We start from the raw sequence: 17,126 nt of genomic DNA, 5'->3' as shown, positions 1-17,126 counted from the left end.
TTATTCTTAAATCTGAGCTGTGGCATCCAGCGGTATTATCCTTTCATCATTAAAAATCAGGACTACAAACACTTTTAAAGAGAATCCACTTTTCACCATTTATTCATGATTATCAGTTCCTTTCCACGCTCAGAAAGGCCACCCGTCCACTCTGCAGGCCAGCGCTCCAGGGTGACCAGGGCACAGCCCTGCAAAGCGCAGTGGGCCCACAGGCAGCTGGAAAGCTGAGAGGAAAAGGCTGGGCAGCGGGAAAGGCCGGTGAAGATCAGCTGTGCATCCGTTAAACCTCATGCTCTGGCGGGTCGCAGGGATGCAGAGGACCCACCTGCACGGGAGGGTGCCTCGGGGACCTGGCGCTCATGGAGGAGGTCCTCATGCATGCGGCACCCTGGTGTCCGCACACCCCCATCCCCCGCCGCCTCTCTAAGGACCCAGGAGCCCTTGGTCACCAGATGGAAGGCCTTTGCCTGCTTGGCTGCTCAGCAGAGAACCCCGTGGTTGTGCCCACTTCCGGGAAGGTTTCTGTGCCTCAGTTTCCTGAGAGAGACCACATCTTCTGAGCCTCTCTGCGGCTCCTCTGGCACGTCCTTCCCTCCCCTTTAACTTTCCGCCCTCTTCTTTAGAGTTCATTTACAAGCTGACTGGCAACTTTTTTTTTGTCTTTTTGAGACAGGGTCTCGGTATGCAGTTCAGGCTGGCCTTGAGCTCACTTTGTAGCCCAGGCTGTTCGAACTCCAGTGGTCCTCCTGCCTCAGCCTCCCAAGTACAGGGATTACTGGCAACTCTTAAATCTTCCCTTTCTCCTCTCTCTCTCTTTCGCCTGCATTTTTAATAATGAGCAGCTATCAGCAGGGCTGGCCTTTGCGCCAAAGCATCTGAAACTTGGAATAGCTGAAAGCTTGATGCTATGAGCTATGGGCTCCCTTTCCTTCCATTTAAGTATAGTCTTAATTTATGCATTTATCTAAAATTAACCCCCCGAAAGGACAGGAAAGTCTGCAAAGCAAATGACATCACCCCGGGAATCACCTGCTGGGGTCACAGAGGAAGCCACAGGTTACCTGGCCAGGAGGAGCAGATTTTAATTTATGTCACAGGATCAGCTCACCTCGTGGCCTCCTGCTTCTTCCTCTGCTTTAGGACTTCTGCTTTAACCCCCAGCCCTTTCCTCCCATGGCCACAGGGCATGTCCAAGTGGAGGCTTCACTGTCCCAGCCTGACCTTCCTGTCTCTCCAGCTGAGTGACCCCCGGCAGCTTCCTCTGCCCGGCGCCTCCTCTCTTCCCTGTCTGGGACTCCGAGCCTCCCTTCTGGAATCCTGAAGACAGCGTGGCTGCTGCAGCGACAGGACCCACTGTCTGCTCCCTAAGCCCACGGCACCCGTCCCCTGCAGGGCCTGGATTCCTCCCCTGTGGCTCCCAGGGCCTCTCTGGCCCGGCCACTATTCCTCCATCCAGTCTCATTTCCCAGGTGTCACGAGCCGTCCATCTGGGTGAAGAGCCCCCCACCCCTAGCTGTCCACCAGGAGCACTGTCCCCCCTGTCCTCCTGGTCACAGTGAAGTCAGTACCTGGGGATCTTTATCTTACGCATAGTTTTCTGTGCTTGGTGTCCCTAACTAGGACGAGGATTAGGTCTTTCCACCTGCCCCATCTAACCCCAGTCCCAGTCTAACCCCAGTCCTGGTCAGCCACCCACGAAAGGCGTTGCCCTCTCCCCATTTCTATGTGGGGTTTCCAGAAAGACAGGCGCCTGAGCCCAGGGAGGCCCAGAAGTTTCCCTACCTTAGCCAGGCATGGTGGTGCCCACCTATAATTCCACCACTTAGGAGGCTGAGGCAGGAGAATCACTGCAAGTTCGAGGCCAGTCTGGGCCACAAAGTGAGTTCAAAGCCAGCCTGAACTCCATAGTGAGGCCCTGTCCCCCAAAAAAGCTGGGAGGGGTGTAGGGAAAACTTCTGTTTTGGTTTCAGTTTTTTGTTTTGTTTTGTTTTGTCATTTTGACACAGGGTCTCACTGTGCAGTTCAGGCTGGCCCGGAACTCACTTTGTAGCCCAGGCTGGTCTCCAGCTCACAGCCATTCTGCTGCCTCAGCCTCCCCAGTGCTGGGATCACAGCGCGGGCTTTTTCTTCCCTTCTTATCTCACCTACCGTCTCAAACCCACACAAGGCAATACTGAAACTCCCCGATTTTTGTCTGCAGCTGGAGAACGACTTCCACGCCAACCGTGGGTGTAAAGGTCTAGGTTTCTCCGCGGGGCCAAGACCGCTCAGGTGTAGACCTTGCTCTTTCTCCCTCGCGCCTCCCTTCTTACTGGCCCTGAGTCCCCTGGACCTTGGGTCCGGTGGCGAAGTGGCCAACCCTGTGTGCCTCTGTCGGTGTGCCTCTCTGTGCCGCTGGGTCGCAGAGCTCAGTGTGCACACACCACTCCCCGGGGGCCGCGGACCGTTGCAGTTAGTGAACAAGTCGGGGAGGTCCGGCTCTGCAGCTGAGGGCGGGGGCTGGGGCAGGCGATGGACCCTGGCCAGCTCCCAGGGCGCCTCCGCCGGGCGGGGACTTCGCGGGGGCCTGGGGTGCAGAGCTATCCGCGGGGTTCCGAGGAAGGGGGCGCCCCCCTCCCCCCGCGACGCGGCTGAAAGGGGAGGCGCCGCGGAGACGCTGGCACGCGGCCTCGTCTGGCGTGGGCGCGGGGCCGTGGCCGGGTCTGGGGTGCAGGGGGGGTCGGGCCGGGCGGCAGGGGGGGTCCCGGCCGCGCCCTTTGTCCCCGCGCCCGCCCGCGCGCGCTGCAGGCCGCCCCCTCGCGGGCAGCGCCGGCTCGGGCTCCGGCTCGGGCTCGGGCGGCGGCGGCGGGCCCGGGTTGCCATGGTGACCGGCGCGGCGCCGCCACCGAGGCCCGGCCCAGCGCGGCGGGGCTCGCGCGCCTCAGTGCGTGGGGGACGGCGGCGGGGCCGGGCGGGCGCGGCCCGCGGGCAGCATGGAGGACGGCTTCTCCAGCTACAGCAGCCTGTACGACACGTCCTCGCTGCTCCAGTTCTGCAACGGTGAGCGCGCGCCGCGGGGCCGGGCCGGCAGGCCGAGGCCGGGGAGGCCGCGCCCGCGCCCGCTTCCCGCCCGCCGGGCGCATTGTGCCGGGGCCGCGCCTCGCCCGGGCCCCGACCCCGATCCCCGATCCCCGATGCCGATCCCGGTCCCCAATCCCCGATCCCCGATCCCCGATCCCCGATCCCCGATCCCCGATTCCCGATCCCCGATCCCCGATCCCCGATCCCCATCCCCGCCGAGGCGCACGGGGCGGGTCCGAGCCGGGTGTCCCCGCAGACCCGTCGCTGTCGCGTCCGGGTTCGCGTCTGCCGCGAGGGCGGCGCGGGGTGCACACGGCGCCCGGATCGCCGGTAACAAAACCGCGCGCGGAGGATGCGCGCCCGGCGTGCGCCACACACACCCCGGAATCCGGGGGGGGGGGGGGAGGGAGCCTCGTAGTGGGGTGCGGTTACAGTGCAAAGCCGAGGAGTGGACCTGGCCCAAAAGTCTCGGTCTTTATTTTGTGGCCGGGGTCATAGATATTTTGGGGTAGTTTTTACAGGGAAGGAACCATTAATAGCTACCAACATGGTATCTTTAAAAAAATACCAAATTTTACGTGCTTGAAAGATTTTTTTTTTTTTTTTTTTTAGTTTCATTGGCAGGTTTGAAAATGATTTTCACAGCACACTGCATATCTTAACAGGACGTGATGTGGTAATTCATGCACAAAAGTTTACACATATTTTTCTATATGTTGGGATTATCTAAGGGCCCTCAAAAGTTTCTTAAAGACAAAATGTGTGTTTTATAGAATTTCCTGAATGAAGTGCAGTTTGGATAATGTTGAATTGTAGACGCTGGAAAGACTGGAGAAGTGTATCTAGTGTGGTTATGCTTGTTACTGTAACACCTGTTTGCAAACAGTAGGTGTTACTGTGGCAATAGAGTAGCCAGTGTGTTGATTGGTTCTCTATACGGGTATTTTTTTTTTTCTGTCCAGAGAAATTTACCTTTTTCATGACAATTTTCATATGAGGCAGGTAGAGTGTATTGGTATTCCTCCGGTTGCCAGAATATTTTATAGTGTACAACTTTGGAAGTAGTTTCTCTTCCCATGAAGTTAATTCTTCAGTTAATGTTTTGAATATAGTAGTTTTGTGAATTGGCTCATAAAATTTATATGAATTACTCCTTTTGATTTTTAAGGTAGGTACATCCATCTACATGTGTGTGGTAAAATTTTTACCATGTTAGTTATAAAAGGCATCTGGCTGAAAATTATAAGAGATGACTTCTACGCATAAAACCTTTCTAAAAATTAATGTTGGGACATATCAGAGACATTGTAGTTCAGGATATAATATCTGCACTCAAGAAAAAAAGATAGGTGGTCATCTTGTTCCTGAACAGCATTTCCATCGTGAAATTGGCTTACACGTCTATTTATGAATGTTTTGGTTTTCTGCCTTTTCCTGTTAAGTACCATCATAGAGATATTAGTAGAGTATTTTGCTGGTAATAATATCCAGAATAAGGTAACATCTGGCTCTCACATTCTGTCGAGGTAACAGTTTAAAGAAAATCATTTTACAATCAAATAATATAATCACAAATGGACTCATACTTTGAATTTTCTCAAAAATGTCTCAGCCTTGTGTCGATGATTTTGGGGGTTACCTTAGGAATAAAACTGAAAGCTAGACTGGGCTTAGGGGGCAGAAATGAATGTTAACTGATGACGTCTTCGGCAACAGATGTTTTGATGTGAAATTATTCATTTTAAGAGGCTTCCATTAAGTGAGAATAGAAATGAGCGTGCTTCAGTTAATTACTATGATAATTCAATTAAAGCAGCGGATCACAGACACACCATTTCAGCAGAGCCGAGTTAAACATTGGGATATTTCATTAGTTACATAGGGGGAAAAAGGATCTTTTTAGAGGAGAGATTAACATTACAATGGCAGGACCTGGCGGGGCTGCTGCACAGACGCACACATATGTCGAGGGGCTCATGCTTTTAACGGTGACAAACACAGAAGCTACCCTTACATCGCACTGGTTTCAGAAAGTGTAATGCACGCAAGTTATCCGGAGGACTCTCATAGTGAGGTACACAGAAGATGTGGCTTTGGGCGGGGAGAAAGCGGGAAATGTTATTCAGTGAATAGAAGCTGTGATCTTGCTGTGTCTCCTGCTTAATTTATGACGGCTGCAAAGTGCAGAGTTCTGCAGGCTATTATCATCTTTCAGGACGTGGCTCTGCCATGTAAGTAGGAACTTTGTGCATTGCTTTATTGCATTTAAAATCTGTAAAACGAACTAGAAATCACAAACTTCCATGCTTGAAGAAAAACCCCAGTTGTTTTGAAACATCTTCATTTCTAACTATCTTGATGTGTTTACTTACTTATTTGAGACAGGGTCTTGCTATGTCATTCAAGTGGCCTCGAATTCACTTTGTAACTTGGGCTGGCCTTGAACTTGCAGCAATCCTCCTGCTTCAGCCTCTTGAGTGCTGGGATTACAGGTGTGCACCACCACGCCTGGTACCAAAGCTATCTTTTGAAAGCTGTCTTATGATTCAGGAAATGCCACCTTTTACTCGAGATTTTCTTTGATGCTTCCCCATGAGGTAAGAGCCCTACCTACCATCTCTTTACATGTTGGGGAAACTGAGGCTCAGAGAGATTTGGTAATTTTATAAGGCCACACAGCTACTAAGAACTTGAAGAGCAGCCTGAGTCTTTTCATTTCTGTTAATGGCAGCTCTGCTGTGATAGTGTGATACCATGATAGTTTCACAATCTCCAGGTTACTAAAGCATTCAGTGCAAGGCTCCCCTTGCCGACGTTCAGAACATTTCCGTCAGCCCAGAAGCAGCCCTGGGACCTCCTGGCAGTTGTTTCTCATCACCCCGAGCCCTGGGCCTACCTGGAAGTCTTGAATCCGCTTCCTGTCCCTGTAGATGTTGGGCGTTGTGTGAATGCAATCACAAGAGTGTCCAAGGTTGGTGTGTTTTATTAGCGAATGTCACAAGGTCCATATGGGCCATCATGTGTGTCAGCAATGGCCACACAGCAAGGCCGACAGATGTACCAAACTTTGTCCACCCCTGGACATTCAGGTTCTTCCTAGTCCTCGACTGTCCTGCATAATGCTGTGGGGAAACCTCAGACCTGAGTTTCCTTCTCTCCAGCAGACAAAGACCTAGGAGGGGACTTGGTGAGTCCCGTGGTGGGTGTAACATCCTGAGGAGCCAGGCTGAGTGTCTCAAAATCTGTATATGAGGTTCTCTCCTCTGTCTTTTTTTAAAAATTACACTTTGCTGATGAAGGAATGGGAAATTAAGCAAATGATGGAAAGAAAGACGTGAGAGGGGAGCAGGGGTGCTGTGAGTTCATCTCAGTCCTTTGGGAGTGTGGGTTGGCCCAGTGCAGCTCAGCACCCCAGGAGGGGTGCATCTTCGCCCCACGCTCTTGGATTTCAAAGATCTCAGCATTTCAGGGACCCTGAGTGTCCCTGTGGCCTCTTGCTTGGGCCTCTGAGCTGCTTGTCTGCAGTAAAACCGCTCTAGGATCTCAGATATCGAGATGTGCAGCTGTTCTAGCCGGAGCAGAGAGCCTGTCTCCAGCCCTGGAACTTGGGGCTCACAGGAGCTCTGTGGGGCGACCTGGAGGGGTCACTCGACCTGTGCCTGGATATCGCAGACCCTGGAGACTCCCTGCCCCCATGCCCAATACGATGCCTTCCTTTGGACGGTTCAGAAGTTAAAGTTCCGATATGCAGTTGACAAGTTGTACCCGCTGGGCCCATAGCAAGCAGGCTCCTGTCTAGTTTGAAGACACTTGTCACAGGTCTTTCTCAAATCTTCTTCGGACTAAACATTACTATTCTTTAAAAATTCCTTGTAAGATGGAACTTCAGACCCTCATCATCCTGGTTTGCCTATCTCCTGCTTGGTTTTGTCTGTGTCTCTTTTTTAAATTCGATGCAATAGAGTGCAGTGGTACAGGCACAGTGTTCCCAGAGCTCAGCCTAGGGCAGACGCTGTCACCGTCACCGCAAGGCTGTCGTCTAATCCTGCGGTCTGAGGTCCGCTTAGCTTCTTCACACCACATAATCACCTCCAACTGATTTTTACCACAAGCTCTTGTCTGTTTTTGCATGTCCTCTGGCTAAGCCCTTTCCTCCCTTACTTCTTTAATAACTTTTTTTTTTGAGGAAAAGTTTCCTCCAACAGGCCTCTTAATTACAACACAGTCTAATCAAAACCAATCCCAGCCCTCCGAGAAATACACCATTTATAATGATGTGGAACGTGATCGTCGGTTCACATGAAGGCTGGATACTGGCTCGTTGCCTTTTCCCTCTCGGTCTGGGAAGAAGTCCAGAGAGACCCGCAGGCGTCTCTAGCACCTGTGTGAAGCATGTCCCTCCTGCCCAAGTCTGGCTTTTCCGCCGTGATCCTCAAGACAGGCAGCTCTGCTTTACCTGCCAGTTACATTTGAACTCACAGTATTAATCGTTTGAGCTTTATCTTCTGAAGTTTTGAAATGCAGAATGCTTTGCGTTTCTAAGCCTCTCTGTGCTGGCAGTTAGGAATAAATTACTTAACAACCTTAAACATCTTCCGACATCTGGAGTACCAGGATGGTGGCCGAATTCTCGAGTTGGCAAATAATTGGATTTCAGCCCGGATCAGGGCACGCCCCTGAGGAGTTGTCTGGACTCTGCAGAATGAGTGTTTCAGACCTCTTTGGCCTCTCATGTGGTGGTGGAAGAACTGAGCCGTGATTTCTGTGACAGCAGAGTCAAAGGAAAAAGCTTTCACTGAAAACTGCAAAGCAAGCGCCCGTGCTGCGTGAGATTTTTCTCATCGCTACACTTGATCCTCTGGCCAGCAAGGAATTTATTTTACAGCTGAGTGCGAGCGTTTATGGCACTGTAAACAAATCCAGGCCTTCTGCTGGAAAACTAGCAAAACTGTGTTTAAAAAGTAGTCATTAATTGGTCATTGTTAATATCTGAGAGGACGTTGGCTTTTTCCTCTATTCTTTTAAAAAATAAACATTTAACGGAGTGAAGGGTGGTGAAGTGTGAAGCCTTGATCACAGAGAACACAGAAAATTGAACATTCGTGCATGGCCCTCTAGCCTGGCAGTCTCTTTAAGGACTTAAAATTGGGGATGTTCTGTACTTTGCAGAAAAAAATTCATTATTATTTATATTTAAAATTCTGATATTCGTGGGTGCCTTCTAGTATTAGCAAAGTGTTTTAACTGTCTACAAAAACATTGCCGATAAGAAGGAGAAATGTTACTGTCAGCTTCCTGCCATATTGAACTCCAGATACAGACCTTCCCATCAGTCTCTGAGCTTTTTTCACCAGCCCAGAGAGTGTGCCACTGGGTTCCACAAACATATCTCTTTTCAACTATCAATTTGTAGTTTAGTATAGTATCAGCCAGCTATACATCAGTACGTTGGCCTGAGGGATGCAGGAAACAATCTTTGTGTTTACCTATTTGGTTTGATGAAAAACAAGATGCGTGCAAAAGTGTCAAACCAGGATTCTCACCAACATTATACTCCCGCTAACAGGCTTGGTGTGTGTTTACTTGAGCATCACAGAGGGTGTGATACACCCACACCATGCTAGGGTTTTTCTTTTTTAGGATTTGTTTTTAAAAAAGCTTTCTTTTGATTTTTCTGGTAGAAGTAGCTCTGTAGAGTACCGTGGCACATGAAAAACCAGATCTGCAAGTTTGGGAGGTCAAAGGAGAATCATCAGATACTGTGAGTGGGTGATGAAGACGATCCACTATGGTAAAATCCACACTCTGTAACTGAAGAGTGGTGTGGGTGATGATGACAATGACGGTGATGACTTTGACATTGGCCATGTGAGCCAGAGTCTCCATGACAGTGAAATGGAGCAAGAATTGACTGATGCAGACACAGGTTCACACCTTGACTCAGATGAGGAAGAAAGCAGCAATGTGAGTACACATCTGACTAGTGAAAATGCTGTGACAGGATCACACAACCAAATGGAATGACCTAGTCTTAGAACTGGGTCTGAAAATACAGTGAGGGTCTTGGCAGGGGTGAGAGGTATCGGGTGGAATGCCAGCACTGAGTGCTGGGACTACAGGCGTGCAGTACTATGCCCAACTTGAAAGCATTCATAGGCCGGCTGTACTTACCAGGGATTTCTCATGGTAATTGCAGGAGTGTGAAAGACTTGTGGGAAAGCGATGGGTCAAAATATGGCATAAAAATGTTTGCCCTTGAGGTGTGAAGACTTATTCGGCTTTCAGTTTATAAATTTGTTCTGGGCCTCAGCCGTCAAGGCCTTATTCATACAGTAATAACACGAATGATTTTGTGAGCAGACTTGTTGCTCTCATCTCCCAAATTAATCAGAACGTGAAATGAGACACTTCGTTTACCAGTTTCCAATTGATGTTTCATTCACTAACAGAGCACCAATGAGCAGCACAGGAACTGTACGCAGGAACAAAGCAGAAATTCCAAGTGAAAGGTTGCAGTTTCAAAACAGAGAATTGTATAGTACAATCTTTGGATTTCAGAAAGATTTGTCTTGGCCCTGTATATGGCAAAGAAAAATAAACTGGTATTGCTGTTGTCAACATTGCACCACGACGGGAATATTGATTCCATGACAAAACGGAAGCCTGAGATGGAAAAGGCAGAATAGATGTTGATGAGCTACACAGCAACTGCGATGCCCTTCGAATCACAAAGCACTGGCCAGTGTGTTTCACTCAATCCTAAACATGTGTGGCATAAATAGTTTGATGGCTTACACAGAAAAAAACAAGTACAAGACATCATGGAGAAATTTTCTTAGGCGATTGGGCCTGGAACTTGTAAGAGATCATTTACAGCAGAAGAAAAACAAAGTGTTTTCACCTAGGGAACCACGCAAAACACCCATGGAGCACGCTGGAGGGCTGACAGGTGAACAGGCAGGTGCACATCACAAAGACCTGCTGTGACAACAGGAGACACAAAAGATGTCAGCTGTGCCCTACGAGGAAGTGCAGGAAGCCAGAACACGTGTGCTGTCAGTGTAAGCAGTGCCTGTGGATGGAAGACTGCCTTCGGTGTGAAACAAAGATTATGTTGGTCGTATAGTTCTATTGGTCTTTTTCTTACTTCTGAGGTTTCCTCTTAGGTTTTGTAGCAGGTAAACAGCTATGTGAAAACATTGTTGTCCGTTCTAAGCACTCATTACACATCTAATATTTTATTTTACTGATATCTTATTTCCCTGCTATGTGCACGTTGTACAACGTAGCAGGAAGCTCCTGACAAAACAAGCAAAGAAAGGGGACGAGAGTGGCCTGCCACGCAGGGAAGGAAAGCCGCCTGTCATGTGCGTGGAACACGAGTCCTCGTGTGTGGAGATGCCGTGGGGGTGACAGTGGGGGCAAAGCTGATCTCGGTGGTTGACTGTTACACTGTAGCTCACGTATTTCTGATGCTATCTCTTAGGTTTTGTAAGCAAGGACACAGCTGATGTGAAATGTTGCTATTTGTTCTGAATGAACAGTTTAGTACTTTAATGATATTTTATGCTCTTGTGCTAACATTGCATAATATAATGAGAACCTCGTGACAAAGCAGGAAGACCAACAAGACGTCAAGTGTGTCCTACAAAAAGGCCAGGAAGGCAAGACACGTGTGCTGTCAGTGTGAGCAATGTGTGTATGCAATACGCATGTGTGCAGGCTGCTTTGGGTGTGATCACTGAAGTAAAGATCATTATTTTTTTTGTAGAGTGCTAATGGTATTTTCATTGTAGTTCATATGGGAATTTATTTCTGTTCTTCTTTTTTAGATTTTGTACACCAAAACCCAATCAGTGTTCAAAATTTTGATGCTTTTTTTTATAAACAATAAATATTAGAAGTACAATACCTTATTTTCATGACTTTTTCCCATCAAGTACTCACTGTTTAATAAAACTCATACAATTAAAATTAATAATTATCCCGGCTTGGTGGGGCACACTTGTAATCTCAGTACTCAGGAGGCTGAGGCAGGAGGATCGCTTCAAGTCTGAGGCCAGCCTGGGCTACAAAGTGAGCTCAGGGTCAGCCTGAACTGCATAGTAAGACCCTGTCTAAAAAATCAATAATTCATCAGTAGAAACATCCTAGAGAATAAAAATGGGTTTATGAGACTTTATAATGAGAAATGTGGCAGGCTCCCCGGGCCGGAAGCTGGCAAGTACCGCTAACACCCCGTTGGCACAGCGCTGAGTCCTGTGCCCAGGACTGGGATAGTGGCAGGAGCGGGACCTCTTTGCCGTGCTTTCAGGACGCAGCTCTTGGGGCGCTTTTCCCTCTTTGGGGTGCAGTGCTGAGCACCTCGCAAGGCGTGAGGCAGCCGCTCTTCCGGTTTGCTTACCGCGAAGTCTTTACTGGAAAGCGCTGCTGGCTGGAGAGTCGGCACTCGGGTCTCGTTCGCAAGTTCATTTTTGCTGCCAGCTTACTGGAAAATATTTGAACTCACTCTGTCTTTCGTCACTCCAACCTCCGGGGACAAATGTGACCTTTCCATGCATGTGCCCGAGGGCAGAAGTGCCAAGCCCTCCAGGGGCTGTGCTGGCAGCGGCCACCAGCTCCCCGAGGACCTCTCCCTTGTCCCAGGTTGGCCCTGCCTGGCGGTGTCCTTGGTAGCACTTCCAGGAGTGCAGGTCATTCCCACCTGGACATTTCTAGGGAGGACAGCTGCATGCAGGTGAAGGCAGCACGGGCAGCGGAGAGGCAGGTGTGCAGGGAGAGCGCTATGAGCCCATTTCCCATGAATGCCGCCTCAGACTCAGTGTTGGAAACTGTCTTCCTGGAAACAGCAGCCTCTGCCTGGCATCTCAGTCCGGACCAGGGATTCTGCTTCCAGAATGTGGCATCTCCCAGCCCCTCGCCCTTCTGCTGTGGTTCTTGCCAGGGCTTGCTTTGAGCTGCAGCCCCGAACTGGTCTTTCCACCCCTCCTAAGCTCCCTCCAGGCCGTTGCTGTGTGCACAGGATAAGAATGTAGGGACCAGCAGTGCTCAGAGCATGCTGTCCCCTACTCTGGCCACCTTCGAGGTCCATAGGTCCTAACGAAGCCTCTTGTAACTGGTTCACAGGCCCGGTGGTATTCACCCATCTAGGGACAGATCAGACCTCAAGAGCTCCTCTGAGAGACAGAGGTCCTCTCACCCGCAAGGCCTGCCGGGGTCCCACGCTGGGGTCCCTGCAGGGTGAGATGCCCTGCCCAGACCATGAATGCCTTCCACACAGTTCCCTGCGTCTGCTTTGTGTCTTAGCTCCGTGGCTGTGCCTCGTGGGTAGTTTCACCAAACCAGTTGAGGGGCCTCTTGGTTATGTCACAGTCCTCCTCTAACAGGCACACCTGCTCACACTCCTGTGCAACAGGTGTGCAAGGGGAGAGGTGCTCACATCACCTTCCCTGACAGCACAGGTGTCTGTGGTGTTATCACACACACTGTATCTGCTGTCTGCATGACTGTGTGCGCATGCGCACACACACGCTCACGCTTGTAGGTTGTTATCCAAGAGAAGATGATGTCCAGGGGGTGGAGCTGTGTCACTGCATCTGGAGACAGGTGGGACACAGGGCCAGCCCCGTTGTCACCCTCAGTCCTGAATGCCAAGCCGGACACTGGCCGGTGTCCACAGAATCAGTAAGAGGAAACACTGGAAAAAGAGTCAGGTGGTTTAACAGTCCTAACACACTTGCTTTTCAGCCAAAGTAATTGACCCAGTGAAGCAGCTCTTGGCAAAGCCAGCATTTGTAACAGTGAGAGGGACGCGACTTAAACAGCTCCCGTAAAGTTACATAACAAGGACTTTGCGTTCTTTGGAAAGGACTCTCCCATCAGGAAGCGGTCCAGACCGCCTTTAGCGTTGTTCTGCCCTTTAGCCCTGAGTGTGGAACATGCTGGCCACCTGGAGGAAGAGGGACATCATGAAAAGCTACGGGACAGGGCTGTGTGAAGGTCCTGCGTCTGCCCGAGCTGCCCTCTCCTGTGTGTGACACGCAGCAGCTCCTCTCAGGCACCGTCGGGGATGGAGCACAGGAAACACTGTACAGCTCGGCCTCTGGGTTGGGCATTTGGAGAGTGGCTTCGGGGAATTTCCCAACACTGCGGCTTCAAAGATAGAAACCTGGCTTGGTGTGTCACCGCTTTGCATTTCGTGAAAATGGTCTTCTATCTAGTTGATGCAATTTAATTATCTAAAACTACATGTTCAGATTGCATCTTACACTTAGTTATATCTTCTGCCAGAGGGTTATTTTTTCCCAGCCAGAGCTTGTGCGTAGGGACTGTGATGTTCTCCACGGCCGGACTCTGTGTGCATGTGTGTGTGTGTGTGTGTGTGTGTGTGTGTGTGTGTGTGTGTGTATGCATGTGTAGGCAGCAGAGGAGGACTGAGAAATGCTGCCCAGGGCATCGAGGCTGGCCTGAGCCTTTCAGAACGGGCCCTGGGATGGGCTCCGTTTGGCTAACGAAGTCACAGAGACTGCACATCCAAAGCTCTTGCTCAGGGTGGCCAGCGTATTTCAGAGCTGGGATTCAAGCTCCCCATTCTGTAAGTGTCTGGCAGCCAGGCATCCTAAGCATTTGGTTATTTTTATCGCAATGTGCTGAATCTGAGAGTGGATGATGGGGACTGAGGCAGGCTTGGGTGTGGCCCCAAGGGGAGACCACACACAGCCCTGATTCAGATCTGGATCCCTTTGCTCTGGTGCAGGTGTGGGTTTCGGCAGCCCTGGGGTTCATGAAATTTATTTCCCATTGTGAGGGATTCAGAGGGTAGAAATTTAGTCCAATGAAGTCGTTTAGAGGTGGCCTTGGGAGGGGATTAGGATCAGACGAGGTCGTGCGGGTGGACCTCTGCGACTGGATCCTCTTGGGTTGATGCGGAGAGGGTGAGAGGTGCTGGTCAAGGTGGTGCACATGGGTAATCTTCCTAGTCTGGGAGGCTGAGGCAGGAGCATCACCAGTTTAAGCCCAGCCCGGGCAGCATAGTGATTTAACTAGACCCTGTGTCAAAATAAAAATGGGCTGGGAGGTAGCTCAGTGTGAAAGCCATGGGTTTAATCCCCAGTACCTCCAAAAAGCAGGGGTTGGGAGAGACACAGAGGCACTTGTACCCCCTACCTCTTGCGTGTGACTCCAGGTGATGCCCGGGACTCTGCCAGTGCGAAGGCTGTCACCAGCTGTGGCCCTTTGAGCAAAATAGGCTTTTTTTTTCCACTTCTAACTTTGTTGTATTGTGTTCCTGGTGACAGGAGCAGGACTAACAGAATTGCCTTCACATGCTTTCTTGCAAATCACATGTCAACCCTTTTAAAACAGAAACCTCATTTACCCCTGCATTGCCCCAGATCTCATAACGTTTAGCTTTACAGTCCTAGGACAAGGGCCCAGGACACGGTGGGCCCTGCCCTGCTGCATGCCTGCCTCACCCACCTGGCAGCCTTCCTTCCCAGCCACCCTGCCCTGCTGCAGTTTCTGAAGGCACCTGGCTAGTTCACCTGTGCTGTGCATTCCTGTGCCCTGACCCCATCCCTCACCTGTGTCCTTCAGTATTTGTCTTCGCATGGGTGGCTTGTGTCACCCTCAGACCCTTGGCGAGAACCAAAGTTCCATCGGGTGTGGTGGCACACGCCTGCGGCCCAAGCACTTAGAAGGTAGAGGCAGGAGATCTCTATGAGTTCAAGGTCAACCTGTCTCAGCCATAACACCCAGAACAGCAGTTTCATGAGGGTCCAGGATTGTGGCTTGAGCAGCATCTAACTGGGAGGTTCAAAGCCCAGTGCAAAGACTGGGACAATAATCTGGGCACTTGGCTGGCAGAACAAATGCCTGGGTCACCCTGGGCAACTGTGCCCAGCCCAGGGCAGGCTGAAGCCCTCCCTCTGGAATTCTAGCAGCATGAAGTATGTCCTTTCCCCCGGCCAGAGCCCACGCAAGGCCGCAATCCAGAAGGGTAGTGCAGACCTCTGAGTCCAGGCTGCCCGTCCAGCCCACCTGACAGTGATCAGCAGAGGGCTGATGGGTGTCCGAGCTCTTTGAGGCTGGGGGAGGTGGAGGAGAATTTAGAGCCATTTAGAGACGTGAGGGGCATATGCTTGCTAAAGAAACTCCGTGACATCTGCCTTCTGATCACCAGGACGCATTCCCCCTCCACTAGCTAAGGCTCTAAGAAAGGAAACAGCAGATGTGAGACCCAGCATCTCGGGAGGATCTGGACCACAGTCCTGGAATATCTCTAAGACTGCCTTTGCACATTTGGCACGATTCACTGACGGCAGCGTCTGATCGGAGCTTTTCAGTTGCAGGAGCGTTTAAACAGACAAGCATGTTGCACGTATCCAAAACGGTTAAGAAATTCTTGAAACTCAGCACAAAAGACTGTGTGTGTCTCTTTCAGGGTGCGCTTTAACTACTGCAGGTGCCATTGGCTGGGGACCGACCATGGTGGCTCTGCAGCGTCTGCGCAGAAGCGATGGGGCCTCAGTGGGGTACTTTGAGGGATGTTAGTGAAGAGATGGTTGCAAAGGCTCGAGCAGGGTGCTGATGGAAGCTTAGGGATGCGAACATATCTGCAGACGACACAGTTAGCAGTCACCAGACCTGATTCTGTGCAGATAGCGACATCGGATGGGAGCTGGGACCAGCTCACTGATGTGACCCCACACAGAATGAGAAGCACCCCAACCTTGGTCTCCTCCCTCTTCCCACCTGTGGCAACTGCACCTTTTGGGGGACACTCCAGGGCCGAGAACAAGGAGCTGGCGTGAGGCAGTTCACAGGGCAAGCCTGGGAGTCCCGGCATCACGTAGTCTAGGATGGAGGGGCTGATGTTCAGTGATGGACGTCAGCTTTACCCTGCCTCAGCCTCCCAGATGACCTGTCTGTGTTCTCAGCGCCCCCAGAGGCTCAGTCAGCGTTGGGTCTGGTGTCCCCACAGCCTCCACATACCACATACCACAGTGCTCTGTGCTCCTGCCTTACCCCTCCTTACCCGGCCTGTTCCATTTCGAACCGTGCCCGTCCCTGGGCACCCAGCTCAGCCTGTCTCCTGGGGGAAGCCTCCCAGGTCTCCAGCTTGCACTCTTTCCTGTGCGTCCCCAAGTTGGGATGCCTCTGCCTGGTCAGTGCTGGCTTCATCCTGTCCCACGGGAGTGCCTGTAGTCACCGCTGACCAGAAGACGACTCCGGGACAGGCACCCGGAACCTCTTTATTTCCTTCCCACCACTGCTCAGCACAGCACCTTCCTTGCAGATAGTGTGGGTTTATGAAACGCTTGTTGAGTGAAAAATCAAATACTAACACTGCACAGTGCCCTGGAGCTAGCTTTACATTCTGAACAACAAAGAGAATTTCCGGGTCCCGGGAAACTTGGCCGTTTTATCAAAATATTTCTTGGTCGTGTATTGTAGTAAAACCCCGCACACATTTTGATGTAGCCAGTCCTCCTGATTGTTGTGGAGTGGAGTAAGCGTGCATAAACATTTCAGCACTCGTGGTGCATATGTTTATGTACCCACTTGGCGAAAAAGAATACAGATTATTCTCTTTTACCTGCTTCTGTTCAGCACAGCACCTCAGGGCAGGCCAACCTCTGTGTGGTCTGGCTACAGGTCCAGAGCTTGTTCCATTTTGGGAGGTATTTCCCGAGAGATGGTACAGTTATACAAAGCCCTGTGTGCGTACACTGTAGACTACTTAAGGAATTTTTCGAGAGTAATTTACTGACCTTAAGGTCTCCGTGAGGACTGAGTCGGGGCCTTCACACTGAACTACACTGCCAGCCTTTTTAAGTTTTAATTTTAAGACAAGGTCTTGCTAAGTTTCCCAGACTGGGCTGGAACTTGTGATCCTCCTGCCTCAGCCTCCCAGAGTGCTGAGGTTAGATGAGTGTGTGAGTGTGTGTGTGTGTGTGTGTGTGTGTGTGTGTGTTACGGACAGGCTGGTCGTGTCGCTGAGGCTGGTCTCAAACCCCTGGGCTCACACGGTATGCTTCCGCCCTCTGAGCACTGGGACTGCAAGC

General features: G+C 50.8%; 1 protein-coding gene across 3 annotated transcripts in view; it reads left to right on the top strand.

Moving 5' to 3' along the window:
* Eml1 (EMAP like 1) overlaps positions 1-17,126 on the top strand; it is a 147,030-nt gene that overhangs the window by 35,669 nt on the left and 94,235 nt on the right. For 2 of the 3 annotated variants that reach the window (XM_063241127.1, XM_063241126.1), the window contains exon 1: positions 2,883-3,039. The exons of the other annotated variant lie outside the window; for it this stretch is intronic. In XM_063241127.1, coding sequence (XP_063097197.1) covers positions 2,973-3,039 — 67 coding nt within the window. In that variant the 5' untranslated portion in view covers positions 2,883-2,972. Of the gene's footprint in view, positions 1-2,882; positions 3,040-17,126 lie in introns of those variants that run through there. 3 annotated transcript variants of the gene reach the window in all.

Source organism: Cavia porcellus, unplaced genomic scaffold, assembly GCF_034190915.1.
Source record: "Cavia porcellus strain 051 isolate PalLab524CR breed Dunkin Hartley unplaced genomic scaffold, mCavPor4.1 scaffold_31, whole genome shotgun sequence".
NCBI lineage: Eukaryota > Metazoa > Chordata > Mammalia > Rodentia > Caviidae > Cavia > Cavia porcellus.
This window is presented reverse-complemented; position numbering and strand designations above follow the sequence as displayed.